The following is a 19,118-nucleotide window of genomic DNA, read 5'->3' as shown; positions in this document are numbered from 1 at the left end:
GCCTCCAAGGGTTGCCAGGCTGGAGCTCCTTGCCTGAACCTGCTGGTTTCCATGCTGGTCCTAGTGCCTGATGTGTGCCTCATGAATCCAAGGAATTCGGTGGCTGGGTCTGCTTTGACTTTGCTGGCTTTCTGGAAACGACTCTGCTGCTCAACCCTGCTGGCAAGCACGCAAGTACTCTGTGTCGAGCCTTGTTGTACCCAGTGCAAATCCTGCCAAGTCTTGTTTTTGCCAGAGTAAATCTTGCCAAGCCTTGCTTGGATCCAGTGCGAAATCTACCAAGTCTTGCCTTTGCCACCATGACCTTGCCAAGCCAAGCCATTACTCTGCTTACCACCATCCTGAGTTTCGTGCCAAGCCTGCCGTGTGCCAACCAGCAACTAACCACTGAACTTGTATCACACTTACTGTATTAATAAAGGTTATTACTTCACCTTCCGTGTCGAGTCACAGTTCAGGACATTCTCATAGGAGCGTGAACCCTACTGTAAACTGCGCATGTGAGGGATCTAGGTTGTGTGCGCCTTATGAGAAGTCAGAATCCGACACTTACTTTAGTCTGCATGTGGCCCGCCCATCGTTTTATTTATCACTTCTGTCCGTGCCTCTTTCCCGCACTGTGCACTTGTCTCAGTCACAGTTTTGGTAAGCCCACAAACTACCCCTAGCCAAAATGATTAAAAAACAAATGTCGCTGGAGAGCTTCTTTGAAAAGGGGGAAAGACCCAATGATGAGACAGCAGAAGACTCTAAGACTGCCAACAAAAAGAAAGCTGCATTTAAAAGAAAATACCAACAGTCCTACTTAAATTATGGGTTCATTGCAACAGGTGATTCACATTCTCCAAGCCTGCTTTGTATAATACATGGCAACCAGCTATCCAGCGAAGCCTTGAAACCTTCAAAACTGCTTTGCCACATGGAGACCAAGCACCCTGCATTAAAAGACAAGACTTGGGAGTTTTTCAAAAGAAAAAAACGTGAACACAAAGAACAGAAGCAATTATTGAAGGCTACCACTTCATCAAATGTGTCTGCACTGAGAGCATCATTCTTAGTGGCTAACCACATTGCTAAAGCTAAGAAGCCCTTTACTACTGGTGAAGAGTTGATCCTGCCTGCTGCTAAGGACATTTGCCATGAACTTTTAGGAGAGGCTGCAGTTCAAAAGGTGGCACATGTTCCTCTTTCGGCTAGCACCATAACTAGATGAATTGATGAAATAGCAGAGGATATTGAGGGACAATTGTTAGAGAGGATTAATGAGTCACCGTGGTAAGCAATCCAGATTGAAGCGTCTACCGATGTTGACAACAAGGCAACAATGCTTGTTTTTGTGCAATATATTTTTCAGCAGGATGTGCATGAGGATATGTTATATGCACTTTTGTTGCCAACCAACACCACAGCTGCAGAACTATTCAAGTCTTTGAATGATTACATATCAGGAAAACTGAACTAGTCATTTTGTGTCGGTATATGCACGGACGGAGCGGCTGCCATTTCTGGTTTCACTACTTGGGTCAGGGAGGTCACTTCTGAATGTGAGTCTACGCACTGTGTCATCCATAGAGAAATGCTGGCTAACCAAAAAATGTCACCTGAACTTCACAATGTTTTGCAGGATGTGATTAAAATTATCAACCACATTAAAGTACATGCCTTTAACTCACATCTGTTCACACAGCTCTGTGAGGAGATGGACGCAGAGCACACACGTCTTCTCTTATACACAGAAGTGTACAAGGCTTTCTAAAGGTAGATCACTGGCCAGAGTTTTTGAGTTACGAGAGCCGCACCAGAGATTTCTTTTAGAAAAACAGTCACCACTGGCAGCACATTTCAGTGACACAGAATGGGTCGCAAAACTTGCTTACTTGTGTGACATATTCAACCTGCTCAATGAACTCAATCTGTCACTTCAGGGGAGAACGACAACTGTGTTCAAGACGGCAGATAAAGTGGCTGCATTCAAAGCCAAACTGGAATTATGGGGGCGATGAGTGAACATTGGGATTTCTGACATGTTTCAAACATTAGCAGAGATTTTGAAAGAGACTGAGCCAGGGCCTTCTTTCTCCCAGCTGGCGCATGACCACCTATCTCAGCTTTCAAAAGAGTTTGAGTGACACTTCCCAACCACAAAAGACCCCTGAACTTGGAAGGAATAGATCTGCGACCCATTTGTGAATAAGCCAGGTGAATCAACTTTGTCCATGCTAGAAGAGGATCAACTGCTTGAGATCGCAAATGACGGTGGCCTTAAAAGTATGTTTGAGACAACTTCAAATCTCCATATGTTCTGGATTAAAGTCAAGGTGGAATATCCTGAGATTGCCACAAAAGCATTGAAAAGCCTGCTTCCATTTCTAACATCCTATCTTTGTTAAGCAGGGTTTTCTGCAGTGACAGCAACCAAAACGAGGTTGTGGAGTAGACTGGACATAAGCAACACACATCGGGTGTCACTGTCTCCCATCACCCCAGATGGGACCGTCTAGTTGCAGGAAAACAAGCTCAGGCTCTCACTGATTCTGCATGATGGTGAGTTGTATAATTATTTCATTATATATTATAATGTAATAATAATAGAAATAAAGTGCACAATAAATGTAATGCGCTTGAATCATCCTGAAACCATCTCCCCGCCCATCTGTGGAAAAATTGTCTTCCACGAAATCAGTCCCTGGTGCCAAAAAGGTTGGGGACCACTGGTGTAACAATACAGACAACAGTTGTTCTTAATGAGGCCTACCTGTGACAAAAACACTCCATCCTCCCATCTATAAAACAAAATGTTGATGGTTACATGAAGATGGCTTTCAAAAGCATGTAGCTGTGAAAAGTCAACTATTTTTCTGAGTGTGACTGAGTGAATACAGTCACAATTTATGAATCTATAGAATTGGTAGTATTTCATAGCACCTTAATTCCTAGTAGGTTTCATTCATACCTGTGTCCTTTCCAGGTATGTCTCCACCAGAGTCTGTGTGTTCATTGACTTCGGGTCCCTGATAGTTGCATGAATTGTTTATATTCTTCAGTAGCACAGCTTCTGAAATAGACTCTTTTGGGCTGCTTACAGCTCCTGAGGAACCCCCAGGAAATCTGATTCACATTTTTGCTGTTTTGCATGATGCTCTGAATAAAACAGTAGAAACAAATAGAACTTTAGCAAAATCACAACAGATCTACATACCTGGTTATTGTTTTTAATTGATTGTTGTAAACCGCCCAGAGTCCCCCAACGGGAGGAGATAGGCGGGGACAAATTAGATAGATAAATAAATAAATACCTGATTCCTTAAACCTGTTTACAGTTGGATAAAATACAGTAGATATTTTACCTTCTAATCTTCCATGGGCTGCACTGGATGTAGAAGGCTGGGGATCTCCCAACATATATTGATACTGTTGCAAAGAAATCTTACCCGGTCCGTTCCAAGCCAGGAATAAAAGTACTCAGGTGGTTGCTTGGACAGAGGTGATCTTTATTTTTCCAAGAGCATAGTAAGCTGGTTGGAGGTGGCCACATTTGTATTCTCCCCACAAGCTCTTTATACAGGGTTGCTTGGCTATTGTTATGTAAAAGTGTTCCTGCCCTCTAGGAACTTCTGAGGTGGTGCACTTAGCTGGTTTCTTGGCAGGGGGCACTCTCTAGGAATTCTAGGAAAGTGTAGTTTACCGGAGTTCAGAAAGAAGGAGCTCTGTGGTCAGGCTCCCTGCTGTTTGTGCTTTCCTGTTCTGATAGTCTGGGTTCCCTGCTGGGCTGTGGCTTTGTCTACTAGCTTGGAATGTTCACCTTGGAAGGGATCTTTTGTGATTGGATTATGGAGCTCTGTTTGGCTGTTCACCTGAATGGGCTCTGCTAATTTCTGTGAAGGAGCAACATTTTGTCATACAAGGTCTCTGATTAAGCCTGAAGGAAATCTTTTGTCTAAACTGTTGGGCTTTCCTGTCACATTTTAATCTCTTGCATCTTCTTTGTGTGAACCCCTTCTGTTTTGTAATCTTTAATCTTTTACCTTGGTCAAAGAGGAGTGATATGGCAGGAAGACAGTGCTTTGGGGGGAGACAACATGGCTGGCAGAGAGAGATCTTAATTTCTTCCCACAATACCTTTGCACATCAGTGGGTATTGGCAATGCTGCAAAGATTTCACAATGTAACCAGCGTTAAAAAAACTAAACAAAACCTGAAACAGAAGTCAGAATTGCTTCAGAAGTGCTTGAAAGGAACTGAAATTCTACAGATACTTAATTCTGTGAAAATAGATTAACTTCATAAGCTTTCAGATGTCCACTGATTTCATTCTGTTAAAGGAAAAAAGAGAAAGTTCACAAATATTGTTTTGCCTCAAACAAGGTTACTTCTCAAAAAAAGTAGCATAAAATCTTAAATTAGTTGCATCCATTCTCAAAAAAGTTCTTAGCTGTGAAATGGTACAAACAGCTGGATAAGGCAGAAGACCTCATGCTGATATAGTCAAGTATGTTCCTTCTTTCATACGTCAACTTGACATCACAAACTAATCACATCAGACCCAAATTTTTAACACTTTTGCAAAACCATTTAGACCCAAGACTGATTTGGATAATACCTTTCTTTGATGTGCTTAAATTCTATCTGTTTGTTTTGTAGTCTGACTCATTTAAACAGGGTTAGCCAAAGAAATAAAACAAATAAATATATTTTATTATAACATTCAGCAGGAGAATATTAATATCTTCTGTCCTTGACAGGAGTAACAATGTGACATGCTAGCCTTTTAAGACTCACAAGCAATTTGACCCCAACGTTTGTGGAAGTGGATTAGGGTTATTCTCAATGCATCATATGAAGGCTGCTATTTCAACAAAAATGTTCTATGAGAAATGTAATTTACGCAGCTTAACCGAAATATGAGCCAAAGGGCCTAAGTTTGGAAAGTCTACAACAAAAGCTTTTGATGAGCTCTGTTTCAGTGCAGCCATCAATGTGTTCATCCTGGTCATGTAAACAACCCATTAGACAATGAACAGGCTTTCAGAATCTGCATCATGCTCACAGTCTCAGACCTCACAGTTTCTAAAACTGGCACAGAATAAAATAAAATTAGGGTGCTCGGTTCAGAACTAACTTGTAGTACTATTTTTCTTAATCATTATGCTTACCACTTGCTGCGTTGCAGAACCTCCCCTAACATGGTAGTATAATTCCCTTCTGTGCGTTCTCGTTTAGAAACTGCATGATTCAGGATTATGGAGTCTCTTCTTCTCCTAGTCCTTTGCTTTGGAGGACTAGGGGTCAGGGGTCAATTTTATATTAAACAAATCAGCTTCCATGCTGCTTGAAAAGGCCCCTGCTTCTGCCCAACTATGCCAAGACATGTAATCAACATCTCCTTTACTAAGTAACAGAGTTTACCATTGGAAAGTATGCCCTGGGCATGTCTAGAGTTGTTACTCTGGGCGCACCTGTACACATAACTTTTTTTTTTTTTTTTGCAGAAGGTCCTTTGCATATTGTGAGGGTGTCTGTCTGCTCAGTTGCAGAACTGTAGTTAAACTTTTCATATTTTTTACTAGCTCTTATTTTCCTTCAGCAAGGCTTAAAGCGAGGGTTTGTTCACTATGTTCATTCTTTCATTGCTTGCTGAGGCGTTCAGGGTACGTGTGTACATATGTGTTTCCAGTAAACTTTGCAAAAATATAAGGCTGTATTTAAGTTTCAGAAAAAGCAAAAAGCAGGTGTAGTTTTAAAAGTCCTGTTCCTGCACTGAAAGTACTGATTATATAGATTCAACAAAAATAAAACTTTATTAGGGCTTTGCTTATTTCAAAATTGGGTTTCCTTCAAAATATAGGTTTTCAGTACAGTCAAGCCTTAGGGTTATTAGATGTCCTTGTTGTAAATTAGGGTTTTAACTTTAGGACTGGCAAACAGACTTTCCTGGTGGGATTTATCATACATCCTATTCAGTAGGATTCATGACTTGGTGACATCAACACCACAGGGCTCTTGTTCATTTATTTTGATAATGTCACTGATTAAAACTCCTGATAAGCTCCCATTATAAGTTAGCATACACTATAACTACTTGCCCTCTCCCCAAGGCAAGACACACAGTATTGGTCAGCTTAACATGAGATGTGCACTAATTCTCCAAATTTCTCCATCCGGTAGTAAAAAAAATGTAGCAATTGTGTTGCTAGCAGTTTTGTGCACTTTTGTGCACTTTGATGATACTTCAAATCAGCTGCCTCACTCTGCCTGTCAGGCCAATCTCGGTCAATGTAAGCTACAAAATTATTAAACTCATTCATGGCAAACTTGATTGTGGATACTTATTGTGTTAGCAGAGTGTCTCACAATGAACTGAATATAATAATTTAAGAATCTGGCAAATTTAACATGCTTTGGAGCAAAGTAAACTGAATAAATCAAAAGCAACAGTTTTCACACAAAAAGTGCATCAGGATAGTAATATTTACACAGACTGTATCAGCACACTCCACACAATTTCCATCAAGTGTCCAACTTCCCCTTTTTAGGGAAGGTTGTGGAGAAGGTGGTTGCATAGCAGCTTCAGCAATCCCTAGATGAAATAGATTGTCTGGACCCTTTTTAGTCAGGCTGTAGGCCTGGACATGGGATGGAAACAGCATTGGTCAAACTTCGGGATGTTCTCTGGCAGGAGTGGGATGGGGGTAATGCATCCATTCCGGCTCTACTTGACTTCTCAGCAGCTTTCAATACCATCAACCATGGTATCCTTCTGGATCAGACCTAGGGACTGGGAGTGGGCGGCACAGTACTATGATGGTTCTCTTCCTTCCTAAGGGGCCAATACCAGTCGGTGTTGATCGGGAGTGAAAGATCCCGCCCTCAGCCTCTACTATGTGGCGTGCTTCAGGGTTTGGTGCTCTCTCCACTCCTGTTTAACATCGACATGAAACCACTGAGGGAGATCATCCATCACCACAGGGTGAGGTATCATCAATATGCTGATGATACTCAATTATATCTTTCCACCCCTGGCAAATTAAGTGATGCTGTGGATGTCCTGTCCTGGTGCCTGGAGGCTGTAGGGGTCTGGATGGGGAACAACAGGCTTCATCTGAACCCTGGCAAGACTGAGTGGCTTTGGGTTTTAGGGCCTAATGAATCTGGGACTTTACCATCTTTGGTTCTGGATGGGGTGGCACTGCCCCAAATGGACCCATGCACAATCTGGGGATCCTTCCTGACTCACAACTCCTGCTCAAAGAGCAGGTGCCAGTCATGGCAAGGAGGGTCTTTGTGCAACTTTGTGTTATGCAGCAGTTGTGCCCATTCCTGGATTGTGAGGCTCTGCTCAGTCATTCATACCTTGGTCACCTCCCAAATGGACTACTGTAACACTCTCTACATGGGGCTGCCCTTGAAGAGTATCTGAAAGCTTCAGCTGGGGCAAAATGTGGTGGCATGGACATTATGTGTATCCCTAGATGGACACACATTACACCTCTGCTGCATGAGCTGCATTGGTTGCCAGTTTGCTTCTGGGTCCAGTTCAAGGTGCTGGTTTTGACCTTTAAAGCCCTATATGGCATGGGGCCAAGTTATCTTAGGGACTACCTCTTCCCTATTACAGCTACTTGTCCCATCAGGTCCTGCAGGAGAGGCATGCTGCAGGTCCCATCCGTGAAAGAGTTCCAGCTGATGGGACCTAGGAGGTGAGCCTTTTCTGCTGTGGCATCCACCCTCTGGAACATCATCCCTCCTGAGGTGAGGTTAGCCCACGCCCTTATGGCTGTCCATAAAACTCTCAAAACATGGTTTTTTCAGCCAGCCTGGGGATCCTCTGGTAATAGGGAGCCTACACACTGGTTATACTGTATGTAAACATCTTCCCTCTCATGGTCTTGTTCTATCCATGTTTATTGTTTTAATGGGTTTGCAAAAAGTTTTAATTCTTGATTTTATTGTAAGCCTCCCAGAGTCATTTCAGGTGAGATGAGTAGCCTTATAAATTTTACAAACAAACAAACAGACTTGTAAGTAGAACAGCTAAGTAGGTGTGTAATCCCAAAGATTATAGTTTAAAACTCTGATGCAAAATTAAGTTTAGTCCTTGGAACAATCCCCAAAACAACAGCCTCCCTCTTAAGTGGTAGCTGATTATTATCTTGGAAGTGAAGCCAGTAGTGGACTGCTAAGACCACTGAACAGAGCAGAGCTTAATACAGCAAAAGACGTGCACAGAAAAAGAATATTATTTAAAATAGCATTAATGAGCATGTTAGAGAAATATAGGTTATTGATCTTACACACTTAGCCCACCCAAGCATAAAGAATTACACACTTAGACAAAGTAGGTTCAAAAGTAAGTAAGAAGAAAGTCTTAGTCATTTATTTGGTCCAGTTACATCCATCCAGAAAAATTATTCTTATTCTTGTTTCTTTCCCTAAACTGAATTAACTCTTAGCCCTCATTGCTGCTAAGAGCTGCATGCAGAAAGGGGGAAAGTCCTGACTCTAGGCCCATGCATGGCCCCCAGAGATGGAAAAGGAGCAGCTGTCGCATGGTGCTTCTTCCCAGATGGTGGAAGAAGGAAGCAGGGAGTTAGGGATCTGGGAGGGACAACAAACAGCTTCCTCCAGAAGCACATAGAGAATTTACATCCTAGAGTAAACTCAGCCACATGCTAATGAGGCATGCTGATTTGCCAGGACCTCCAACAGGAAGTCCATCCACCACTTTGAATTTGATTGCCTAAACTGCATAAGCTTTCATGGAATAAAGTGGGAGGCTAGTTGATGATGGCTATAACTTTGGAGCTGACATGCAGGTCCCTTTTACATCTGTAGGAACTCTCCAACTATGCACAGAAGTAGCAATATTAATCTGTTAGAACCACCTCCTGTGAGTTGGTGCCAGGAGCTTTCAAGAACAGCAAAGCATCATCTGCTGCTTCAGCTGATGCCAATGAAACTCTGAGAATATATTCTGTGGAAGCAGGGGATTATGCAGGATTCTTTTGAGAGTCAAGCACAGTAAGGGAAAACCTTGCCTAGTCCTAAGGCCTAGTCCTAATCAGACACATTCCAGTGGCCCGGTGCCCAGTGCTCTCAAGTTTTTTAATCTCTCGCCCATCTATAGGAATGTCTCTCATGCAAAAGAAAGTCTGTTGGCCTTTTTACTGAATTCCTTCAGAGCCATAGAGGTTGATAGGAGAGATGAATCTTGCCTTTGGTCCTCACATCAGTTACTTCATAACAGCTGCTGGGTAATTGCTGGTCTTCAAGGAACAGTAGCAAAAGTCTAAGGGGAAGAGAACTATGTGGGAATACAAATAACAATCATGGGAGTGTTGCTTCATCCGAATAAATAGCAAAGGAAGATACTCCTCTTACTGCATCAGAAAATATAGAACTGCTTCTCCTACTTCCCCAGCCTATGAGAAGGCTTTAGATGCCAGCTACCATTTGCACCAAAACAAAGTACAGTGATTCATTTGGCCATTAGTAATGCCAAAGGCTAAAGGACTGGGTAGATATTTGAGAACAAAAACTACATAATTGTGCATTCTTATAATTAGCAGTGCTAATACAAGTCAACAATGGCCCCTGGAAAAAAAGTGGGTGGGGTAAAGAGTCAAGAAGTGAACTATTAAGTGAATCAAATCAGTGATCCAAGGAGGCATCAACATTAGCTATGAATATTCTGCACTTGGATATGAATTGAGAATTGAGGGAGCTTGTGTGTGTGCGCGCGCCTTTGAGTGCCTTTGACTAGTTCCTGCAGTTTTCTTGGCAAGATTTTCAGAAGTGGTTTGCTGTTGCCTTCTTCTTGAGAGAGAAAATGACTGGCCCAAGGCCACCCAGCTGGCTTCATGCCTAAGGTAAGACTAGAACCCGCAGTCTCCACTTGTCTAGCTTTAACTACTACACCAAACTGGGTTTATGAGTAACATTACACAGAATTTAAATTGCCCCCCAATTGGTTTCTGAATTATGAATCATTATAGTCAAATCCTGTTATTAATTTGAACTTTTCTTTATTGTGACTCATGTTTTAAACCATTATTTGCAGTGTAATTTTAATATCAACATAACCTCTTTGCTAGTGCACAGTGAGGAGACAGGCCTATGTATGAGAAAACCTTTGATTCAAGACTTGACTTTGCCGTGAGCTAAGCCATCACAGACACCATCTTGTCTCATTCCCCTCATCCCCGCAAAGGAAATACAGTAATTCCAAGCTGCCTTACAGGGTTGCTGAAGAATAAGCATGCAATACCTTTTAAGAATTACTTTTAAGTGCTCAGAAATGGCACATCAATGTTAGCTATGTTATTATTTTAGCTCATCTTTGTAAATATATTCTCCTCATTGATTGACCCAATTTCATCCTAGTGGATCACTGGATTAAAAAGATTCTTGCTTTTAAATTGAAACTCACTAGATTTATAAGTATCTCAGTCTTTCTAAAGGTTTGGGCTTTTAAGAAGTTTTGTGATTGGTTGCATATCCACAGTATACTGAATAACCCCCAATTGGCTGGGGTTAATTAATCATAGGTGGCTTTAGAATCCATGTGGCATTCAATACCTCTTTGATGCCTCCAGAGCACCTTTGGTCCAAATCATCTATGGAATCATACTCAATTCATGTTGCCTGCAAAATAATGAAAACTATAGAAAAAATGACAAAAATAAACCAACATAATAAATCAATATAATATAAACTAATTTTGTACAGGAAAGTGTCCATCATATATGCAAGATAAAACAAGGGTAGATAACAACAAATAAAAAATTAATTACCAACAGAATTGATTATATGTTTTATAAATTTTAAATATAGTTAGTTGGATTATATAATAGTTTCTTATGAGTGAATTTATTGTGTATTTATGGTAAGTTCAATACGTAATATAATTGTAGATTATATTTGCTGGAATATTTTAGAACCCTAACTTTAAATTATTCTGTACAAAAAGCAAAAACTAAACGAACGGATAGTCAATTTGTAAATCAATGGCTTTTGGATAATGTTAAGTCAAGAACCATTCTCAAAAGAGAATATTATTGTGAGCAAAAGTATTAGATTCACAATTGTGTATTTTTTAATTTGAAAGAAAAGAATAAATACTATAAGCAGTTTTATCTAGTGTTGTCTCCTTGCCCCCCAAACCCTATTTTAACATGTCAAACCGTAGAATATGATTTCGACCCACCACCCATGCTTTCCATAGATTTCTCTCTAATCACCACAAGATGGCAGCATGGAACATTTTCAGCTTTAGCTGTAAGAAAAACAAGAGGTTCCATCTGGAAACACAAGAGTTCCTCTGATAAACTTCCTCAGCAGTAGAGTTCCATTATTTTAAATCAAGGACTACACACAGCTTTCTAAAAAATGTATAAACTTTTTACTTGCCTTGTCATTTCTCTTTTGTTCTAAGTTTCATTTGGCAGCTTGGAGAGGTCTTTATAAGATATCTATGTGCTTCCCATCTGTCCACTTCCTTCTGTCCCTCTTGAGCTTGGAAGAAACCCTCTCTCTGCAGGCTGTCTTGTGCCACACAAAGCTTTTCAGAAGCCAAAACCTTTCATATACACAGTCCCCTCCATTGGAACACTTTGATTATGTGCTGTCAAGTTGTGGTCGACTCTTAGTGACCACAAAGATAGATTTTCATCATGATGTTCTGTCCCTAATCTGATCCTTTAGCTCTTCCAACAGTGCACTCATCACCACTGTAACTGAGTCCATCCACTTTGCTGCCAGTTGCCCTCTTGCCTTCCACTTTTTCCAGCATTAGAGCCTTGTCCAGAGAGCTAGGGTTGATTTCAATGATTCATTGGTTTGTTTTCTTGGCTGCCCATGGTAGTTTCAGGAGTCTTCTCCAACACCAAAGTTCAAAAGTGTCAATACTTTTCCTGTTGGAGCACTTCATAGAAGCTAAATTCCTGTTTGGCTCAACATTTGCTGAAAGAAAAAGCCATAGTTCTTCTTCCTAAGCTTAACTAGAAGAAAATCAGATGGAATCATTGATAAGGGGAGTTTGGCCATTTGTTAAAAGAATTAGTACATCTTCTTTTTCTTCACATGGTCCATTATGATGTGTCAGTAGGTAAAGGGATATACTAAGTTAGAAGTGCTATTGTATCACTACAGCTATATTTTCTTGTTTGCTACTATTATTATACAGAACTGTCATATTTTAATTAAAATTTAATACCAGAAAATAGAGATGTCACATTAAGAATATACAGTTACTTTCTGGCCAAAGGAAATGTATATTTTGAAGCTCTAACTTCCAAATGATTTATTGTGTTCTTTATTTTTATTTGTTATGCAGTTCTCGAGACTGAGAACAGAAATAATGTTCATTTAACACATTTTCATTGTCAGGATGCTTTATTACCTTTAAAGTATACTTTGTACATGTCTATTCAAATATAAGTTCCACTGAGTTCAGTGGAACTTTCCCTTAAGAAGATACTGTTTATTTGTTCTGCTGAACTCCATCCTGATTCTGGGTAAGACTACAGCTCAGTTTTTTTGAATATTGAAGAAAGTTTTAAGTGGTTCTTTCCAGTTCCCACTTCCAGTTAAGAAATGAACCTGAGGCCTTATGAAGCAGCCTATAATTTTAAGACTGGGCAATCCTGTTCAGGAATAGGTTGCATGATACAGGGCACCATAAAATGTAATCTCTCAGATAGGTTGACTCCTACTGTCTTATAGATATTTCCCTGACTAAATAAGTCTAACAGTGCAGATGTGGAATCCCTAACCACTGCTTATAATTGTGGTGATGCAAGATAAGTGCATTTAAACCACTAGCATTTCCAGCATTTCCAATAATGTAGCATTGGTGCCACATTATTAGAAGCTAGAAGGGCTTGAACTGATAGCCCTGGGGCTGCAGATACCTTCCAATGAAATGTCTTGGCAGTTTTTGTTTCCTGGATCTGGAAGGATGTTTCCCACTCAGGCTGCCCATTGCCTATGTAGACAGGAAGGAATGTAAGAGTCCCGTTCAAATTTGCTTGAGCAATGAGATCTCTTCATTTCTGTATTTGTTGATAGACTCTTTGTCTTGATTCTTGGCTTGTTTTTTGGTACTGATTCCTGGTTTGTGTCCTGTAGGTTTTTATCTAGTTATTAAGTTGACTGCTTCACTCTGAGAACAGTTTATGCTTACTCCAGTTTATTTTCCAAATGCTTCTTTGAATCGTACACATTTGCAGTCAGGATATTCCACTAGAAAAATCAGTGCACAGCTGGAACCCACAATGCAACTTCTTTGACGGTAGTTGTGTGCGTTATGTTCATGTTACACAGTAGATAAGTATCACACTACCTTTTATTACACATCTGCTATATAATTTGTAAAAGTACTGCCAAAGTATGGAGAGAGATGTAATGAAAATTGTGCTATGGCTTTTTCTTCAATCCTGACTTTTCTTTGATTCTGACAACTGGCACATCTCCTAAGGCTACCATTTTCCAAATTCTCCTCAGACACACATCCAACCTCCAACAGGTCTGTGACCCTTCACACTGTTACAGCGTTGGGTCCCCTGCCCCCCCCCCCGGAAACTGAAGGCTGCTGTGGGATACAGATACAACATCAATTCATTTAAGAATGCCATGGTTCTTTTCTCTCTCTCTCTCTCTCTCTCTTTTTCTCTCTCCCCCCCTCCCCTTTTCCTTCCATTCAAAATCTCAAGAAAAGCCTAATACTCCTTTCAAAACTAAGGATCATGAGGGCATGCAAAGGTTTAGACTTATTAGGCTCCCGATGACATAAGTGGCTATTTCCTTGGTTTGTTATCACAGTGTAAAATAATCATTGATCCCTTTGCTTCACCTAGCAATCAATCATTTGTACTTACAAGTTAAGCAATTGCAGCAAAGAGTGGCATTTTTAGAATGCAAACTCCCATTTCTGCATCCAAGAATCTCCAATAACTGCTTCTTCTCCTCTAGTTTTTGGATATATAAGAGACTTGATTTGTTATTAGGCTCAAGTAATTGTTCTATATAGTGCAGGGAATTATGACATGTCTTCATATACTTGAATCAAAATGACAGACTGTGAAATAAAGTTTTTCATTTTATGTGGATGGTCCTACCTGACCCAGCTACCAACTCAGCAGCTGCCACAATGATTACTTTGTGTGTCACAGTGGAAATCTTTACTGAAAATTACAAATGGTCCCGGGCTGAAAACCTTGCCTGCTCAAAAGATTTGTGCTTATATGCATCTCTTGATGAAACTGTCACTGGCAGAGGAATGTTGCTCTTCATCCATGCCATCCAGGCTACCTACATTTGCAGTAGCTGGCACTTCTCTCTGAACTATTGTTTAAAGTGTCTATATTTAGCATTACAAATATTCTCATGCAGTGAAAAAGGTTTAATACTAATAACAGACAAGAGATACTAAGTATACCACATATTGTAACAGCAATTAGTCATATTCAGGATCCAGTTTTCAGAGTTATAAAGATGTACGTGTAACCTCTGCCTATGTGGGTCTTATGGAGCTGTGTTGAAAGGGAAAGCTGCAAAGGTTTAGCTTATAATTTTTTCTTATAACTCAAGAACAATAAAGTATAATAACAACAGTATGAAAATAATTCAGCAAACTTAAAGTCAAATAGAAAGATGGTCTAATTTAACCCAAAGAAGGTAAATCAGACTTCTTCTTTGGTCAAGGAAGGTTATGCTAATCTTGTTTTCAGATTTATACTTAGCCAGTTGAAATGTTTCTCTGGTTTTTCATGACGCTGGTTACTTCAATTGTTACTTTATAGGCAACTCAGTTCTAAGCCACAGAATAATAACAGCAACTGGGAAGTTAAAGTGTACAGTTTAGAATAATAGTTTGACAGTTAATACTGCAAATAAAAATAACCAGAAATAGAGAAATTGGTTCCTCATTCCTTTATACAGTAATTTAGCTACCCACAAGATATCAGTGCAGTTTACCATATCCAATGTGGTAACAGTCCATAATTGTTATAAATTTTTATTATCATCACCTTACTAGCAACAACTTTTTTCCATCTAAGCTTGTGTTTGGCTGATGATTTTGCCCTTCTGTAGCTGAACCAAACATTTCATGAGGGCATTTCTGCCAATCTGCAAATTTTGTCCCATTATCACTTGTTTCTAATACCAAAACATTTACAAACTATGCAGGCAATGCAGGTTTACTCAAAAGCCTTTATTTTTGTGCCCTCTGTCAATCTTGGCTCCTGATGGTAGCATAGGCAAATCCATCAAGTTCATGTAGTTTTCTTAGCAACATTTTTTGGGAGTCATTTACCACTGACTCTCCAAAGAACCTTTACTGAAAACATTTATTAAAATCTTTTTGAAAGTCCAACTTCACAAAGTCTACTCCATCACTGTTGTACATCAGCATACCTATTGATACTCTCCATGAACCTTAAAAGACTACTGAGACAGGACTTACTTTGGCACAAGCCATGTTTTCAGGTGCCATGTTTCTCAGCAAGACTTTCCACCTATATCATGGTCAGCCCCACAGCTCCAGAGATTAGGGTATCTCTCTCCCCATCCCCCTCCAACAGTGTCAGATACCACCTACAACTCTAAACATTTAATTAAAATTAAGTAAATAATGAAAAAGCTGATAACCTCAGTCCAGCTAGCAAAATAATTTGATCTTTAATAGTTGTTCCCACCAGCCAATGTTTACTGATCACTGCTCGCCCTATACTTGATTCAGGTCTAAGGAAATGGTAATGGAATTGAGATAAGTTATCTCATGCAATGGTCTTTGATGTAAAAACAAGAGAATGTTAGAAAGTTTTCATTTGTGAAATGTTGGGGAGTGATGAACTTGTATCAGGATTCCACATATATCAACCATAACCCACATTTCTCTTCATTAATATACACAAGCCATACTGTTTAAGTTCAAAGCCCCAGATGAAAGCCATCTGCCCACTCCCAGAAATTTGTTAGGTGAGAAGAAATAAAAGACAGAGAAGGAGGTGGTAGTAAAGAAAAAAGACAACAGGGTGACAGAAGGAAGAAAAGAGAATGGCCAAATGCTTTGGGTTTTGGTCCTGCCAATCATTGGCTTCTGCTAACTACCAGCAATCTGTGATCCCAAGAAAGAGAAAGCAGGTTTTTCTGATCCCTGTCCTGTTGAGTATCCTGACTATTAACTAAAATCCTTCCAATCCCATTTCTTACAGGAATTAATTGGATATCTAGGAAATTCAGACAGGTGTGATAGTAATACACCTGTCATGTGATTATCCAAAAACAGTTACTCAGCAACAAACTGCCTTTGAACAAGTTGGTGCCATTTAGCTAACTGATTAATCTGTTGTTGCCTCTGTATATAAAAACCATTGAATTGTGGATGATCCTTTTCCATGGGAAGCTGATTCTACTTCCTACTTGTAACATATTGTGGAACTGAGTTTCAGACTTTCCACTTAAGTTTCTTAAAGGAAAAGAAAAAAAAAGTTTTCTGTAATGATTTCTGGGAGAAAAAATATGGCAACTTGCATTCTTTTACATAGATAATTTTTGTGTACTTTTGCATAATTTATGAATGTGTATAGTAAGAAAAAACTGCACACAAAAATGTATATATTGGTAGAACATGATAAAAATGTCTTTTATTGTGGAACATTAATTAACTTTACATTAGGAAAATGTATTAAATGCAGACAAACTTATATGAATATTTATGCTGACTTTTTGAAAGGCTGTACTGTACATGTGAACTGATAAGAAACTGAACAAGACATGTTGCCAATAACATGAGAAAATGAATAAAAATTAAATTCACATAATTTCCAATCCCTATAGACTCAACAATTGAATTTGGTTGAGAGGGATGAAATCATTCAACTGGTAAAAGTTTGGGGTCTGAGGCAAATGATCTGGTGAGCTATCAGTTGGAAAAATCTCATCCTTGTAAATGTTATGCCTGTTTCTCATATTCATACTTTTTTTATAGACATGTTAGTATGGCACACTTGCTCTTTTTACTATAATTAGTAGGATAACACAAGCACCATCCTATAGTCATCCTTTCAATGTTTTACAGGTGGTCCTCATTTAATTATGCTAATTGGGACCAGAAACATTGTCATTAAGTGATGCGGTCCTAAGTCAAAAAAACCATGTGACCATGCCCCTTAGTGATGGCAGTTCTGGCAGTCCTGGTTGCTGTTGTTAAGTGAGGATCTCATGTGACCACAAATTCTGACTTCCTGCTGGCTTCCCCATTAACTTTTCTTGTGGGAAGCCTGCAAGGAAGGTCACAAATCATGATCACACGATCATGGAGACACTGCAACGGCCATAAATATGAGGTCTGGCCATAGCTACCACTAGTTCAGTGCTGTCATAAGTTCAAACAGTCACTGAACAAGTGGTCATTAAACGAGGACCACCTGGTATTGAATTAATGCAGAGGTGGTCATTTTCAAAATCTATTCCAGAACGTTCAAAAGGGAAATAAGTAACAAACAATCTGATTTTATCCAAGTCCTTGTGATAAAAGCAGAGAAAAGACTATGCTTGTCCACATTTTTTTTTAGGGCCTCCGTACACCAATGCTTCACTGTCCATCACAGAGACTGTTGGACCGAATAGTGCGGCGATATGCTGAAGTGCCAGATGCTGGTAGTGTCTATATGGACCATTTCACAGACAGGGATAAACTGCGTCTCCTCTACATGCTGTCTGTTAACACACATCCCATTATGTTACAGGTATAATGGCATCTGCCTTCATATAATATAAATCATCCTTCTGAAGCCGCATTTCAGCTCACTTTGAGGGATGAGAAAAATTATGGATAGGTTGGATAACCCTTCTGCTGGATCCAGAGAATTCCTATAGGACATGAGATTCTAGGCTTTTTGTAGCACTTAAAAGTGGCCACTTTTTGTGTTTTGTGCTAATCATTTGTGTGATTAAGCCCCACTTACTTTGGCCCTTGAAACGTTCAGGCTTCCTCAACCAAGTTTGAGTTCTTAGATATCAGATATACAATTTTCAGTATGCAGCCAGTATGGCCAATGAGTGGAGGCAATCAATGCTGTAGTTCAGCAACATTTGGGCCCCAAACTGGGGAATCTGTGTTAAATCATGTCCATGCACTGAGTTAAACTGACACAAATGCTCTTTTTAACTTAAATGGCTGGATCTGTGCTTAAATCTGTATTAGCTAATGTACAAGTCATATTGTAAAGGGCGGAGCCAACCATATATGGTTACCTGGCTCTTGCCTGGAAATGGAAGTTGTTAAATTATTTCCATATATAAAAAAACACATTTAACACTATGAAAAGCAGCAGAAGCATTTTTATTCAATACGTACACTGATGAACAACTGTTTCAGTCACCAGGGATCCTTGGAATAAGGGAAGGGTTTTATTTTTCTGCTGTGGCCTGGATGAAATCTTTTTTCTGGAACTTCTATTTGCAGAGGGAGACAGGTTCTTATACATCCGTCCATGCATAGCCATCACACTAGTCCTTTCTGGGCTAAACAGTGTTATGCTCAGAAAAAGTTTAAGTAATAATCAAAAGAAATTAAAAGCAGGATATAAGAGAAAACAAAAGGAAAACTAAATCTGTCTACATCAATACCATTCACTATACCACTCCATACCTTTTTAATCCTTGGAAGTCATTCTTTTCTACCATGTCCTTATGGTACACTGATTCATACAATTTTGTGAAATTCTATTTGTTCCCTTTTACAATTTTGGAATTTTGGAGATCTTTGCCACTCAGTGTTATGAGAGTTTCATGTGGGTCCTACTGATATATAAAGGGAGTCTGAGTGAAAAAATAACAGCAACACTTGGCAATTGCTTGCTTTATTTCATAAACCAAGTTAATCAACATGCAGTTGCCCCCTAGGTCAGTCAATTCAGTTTAAAAGATACCTACCTTAGACAAGTATTCATTAATAATCAGGACAAATATGGGTCAGCCTTGCCCTACATGAATCTCACAAATTTTGGCTTCCCTCATAGGTACTAGAGAAATACCATACTACTACAGAAGAAATATCTGAAGACCTCTATAGAATTTAATTGAGGCCTATCAGTCTGTAAAAGGTTACAAAA

General features: G+C 39.6%; 1 protein-coding gene across 1 annotated transcript in view; it reads left to right on the top strand.

Annotated features, from left to right (window-relative positions):
- The window catches only part of DIPK2B (divergent protein kinase domain 2B), a 30,905-nt gene that overhangs the window by 7,407 nt on the left and 4,380 nt on the right, over positions 1-19,118 (top strand). The window contains exon 3 of the mRNA XM_063304399.1: positions 17,577-17,750. Coding sequence (XP_063160469.1) covers positions 17,577-17,750 — 174 coding nt within the window. The remainder of the gene's footprint in view (positions 1-17,576; positions 17,751-19,118) is intronic.

The sequence above is a fragment of the Candoia aspera genome, chromosome 5, assembly GCF_035149785.1.
Source record: "Candoia aspera isolate rCanAsp1 chromosome 5, rCanAsp1.hap2, whole genome shotgun sequence".
In the NCBI taxonomy this organism is placed as follows: domain Eukaryota; kingdom Metazoa; phylum Chordata; class Lepidosauria; order Squamata; family Boidae; genus Candoia; species Candoia aspera.
The sequence above is the reverse complement of the archived record's forward strand: the minus strand, read 5'-3'. Positions and strand labels throughout refer to the sequence as shown.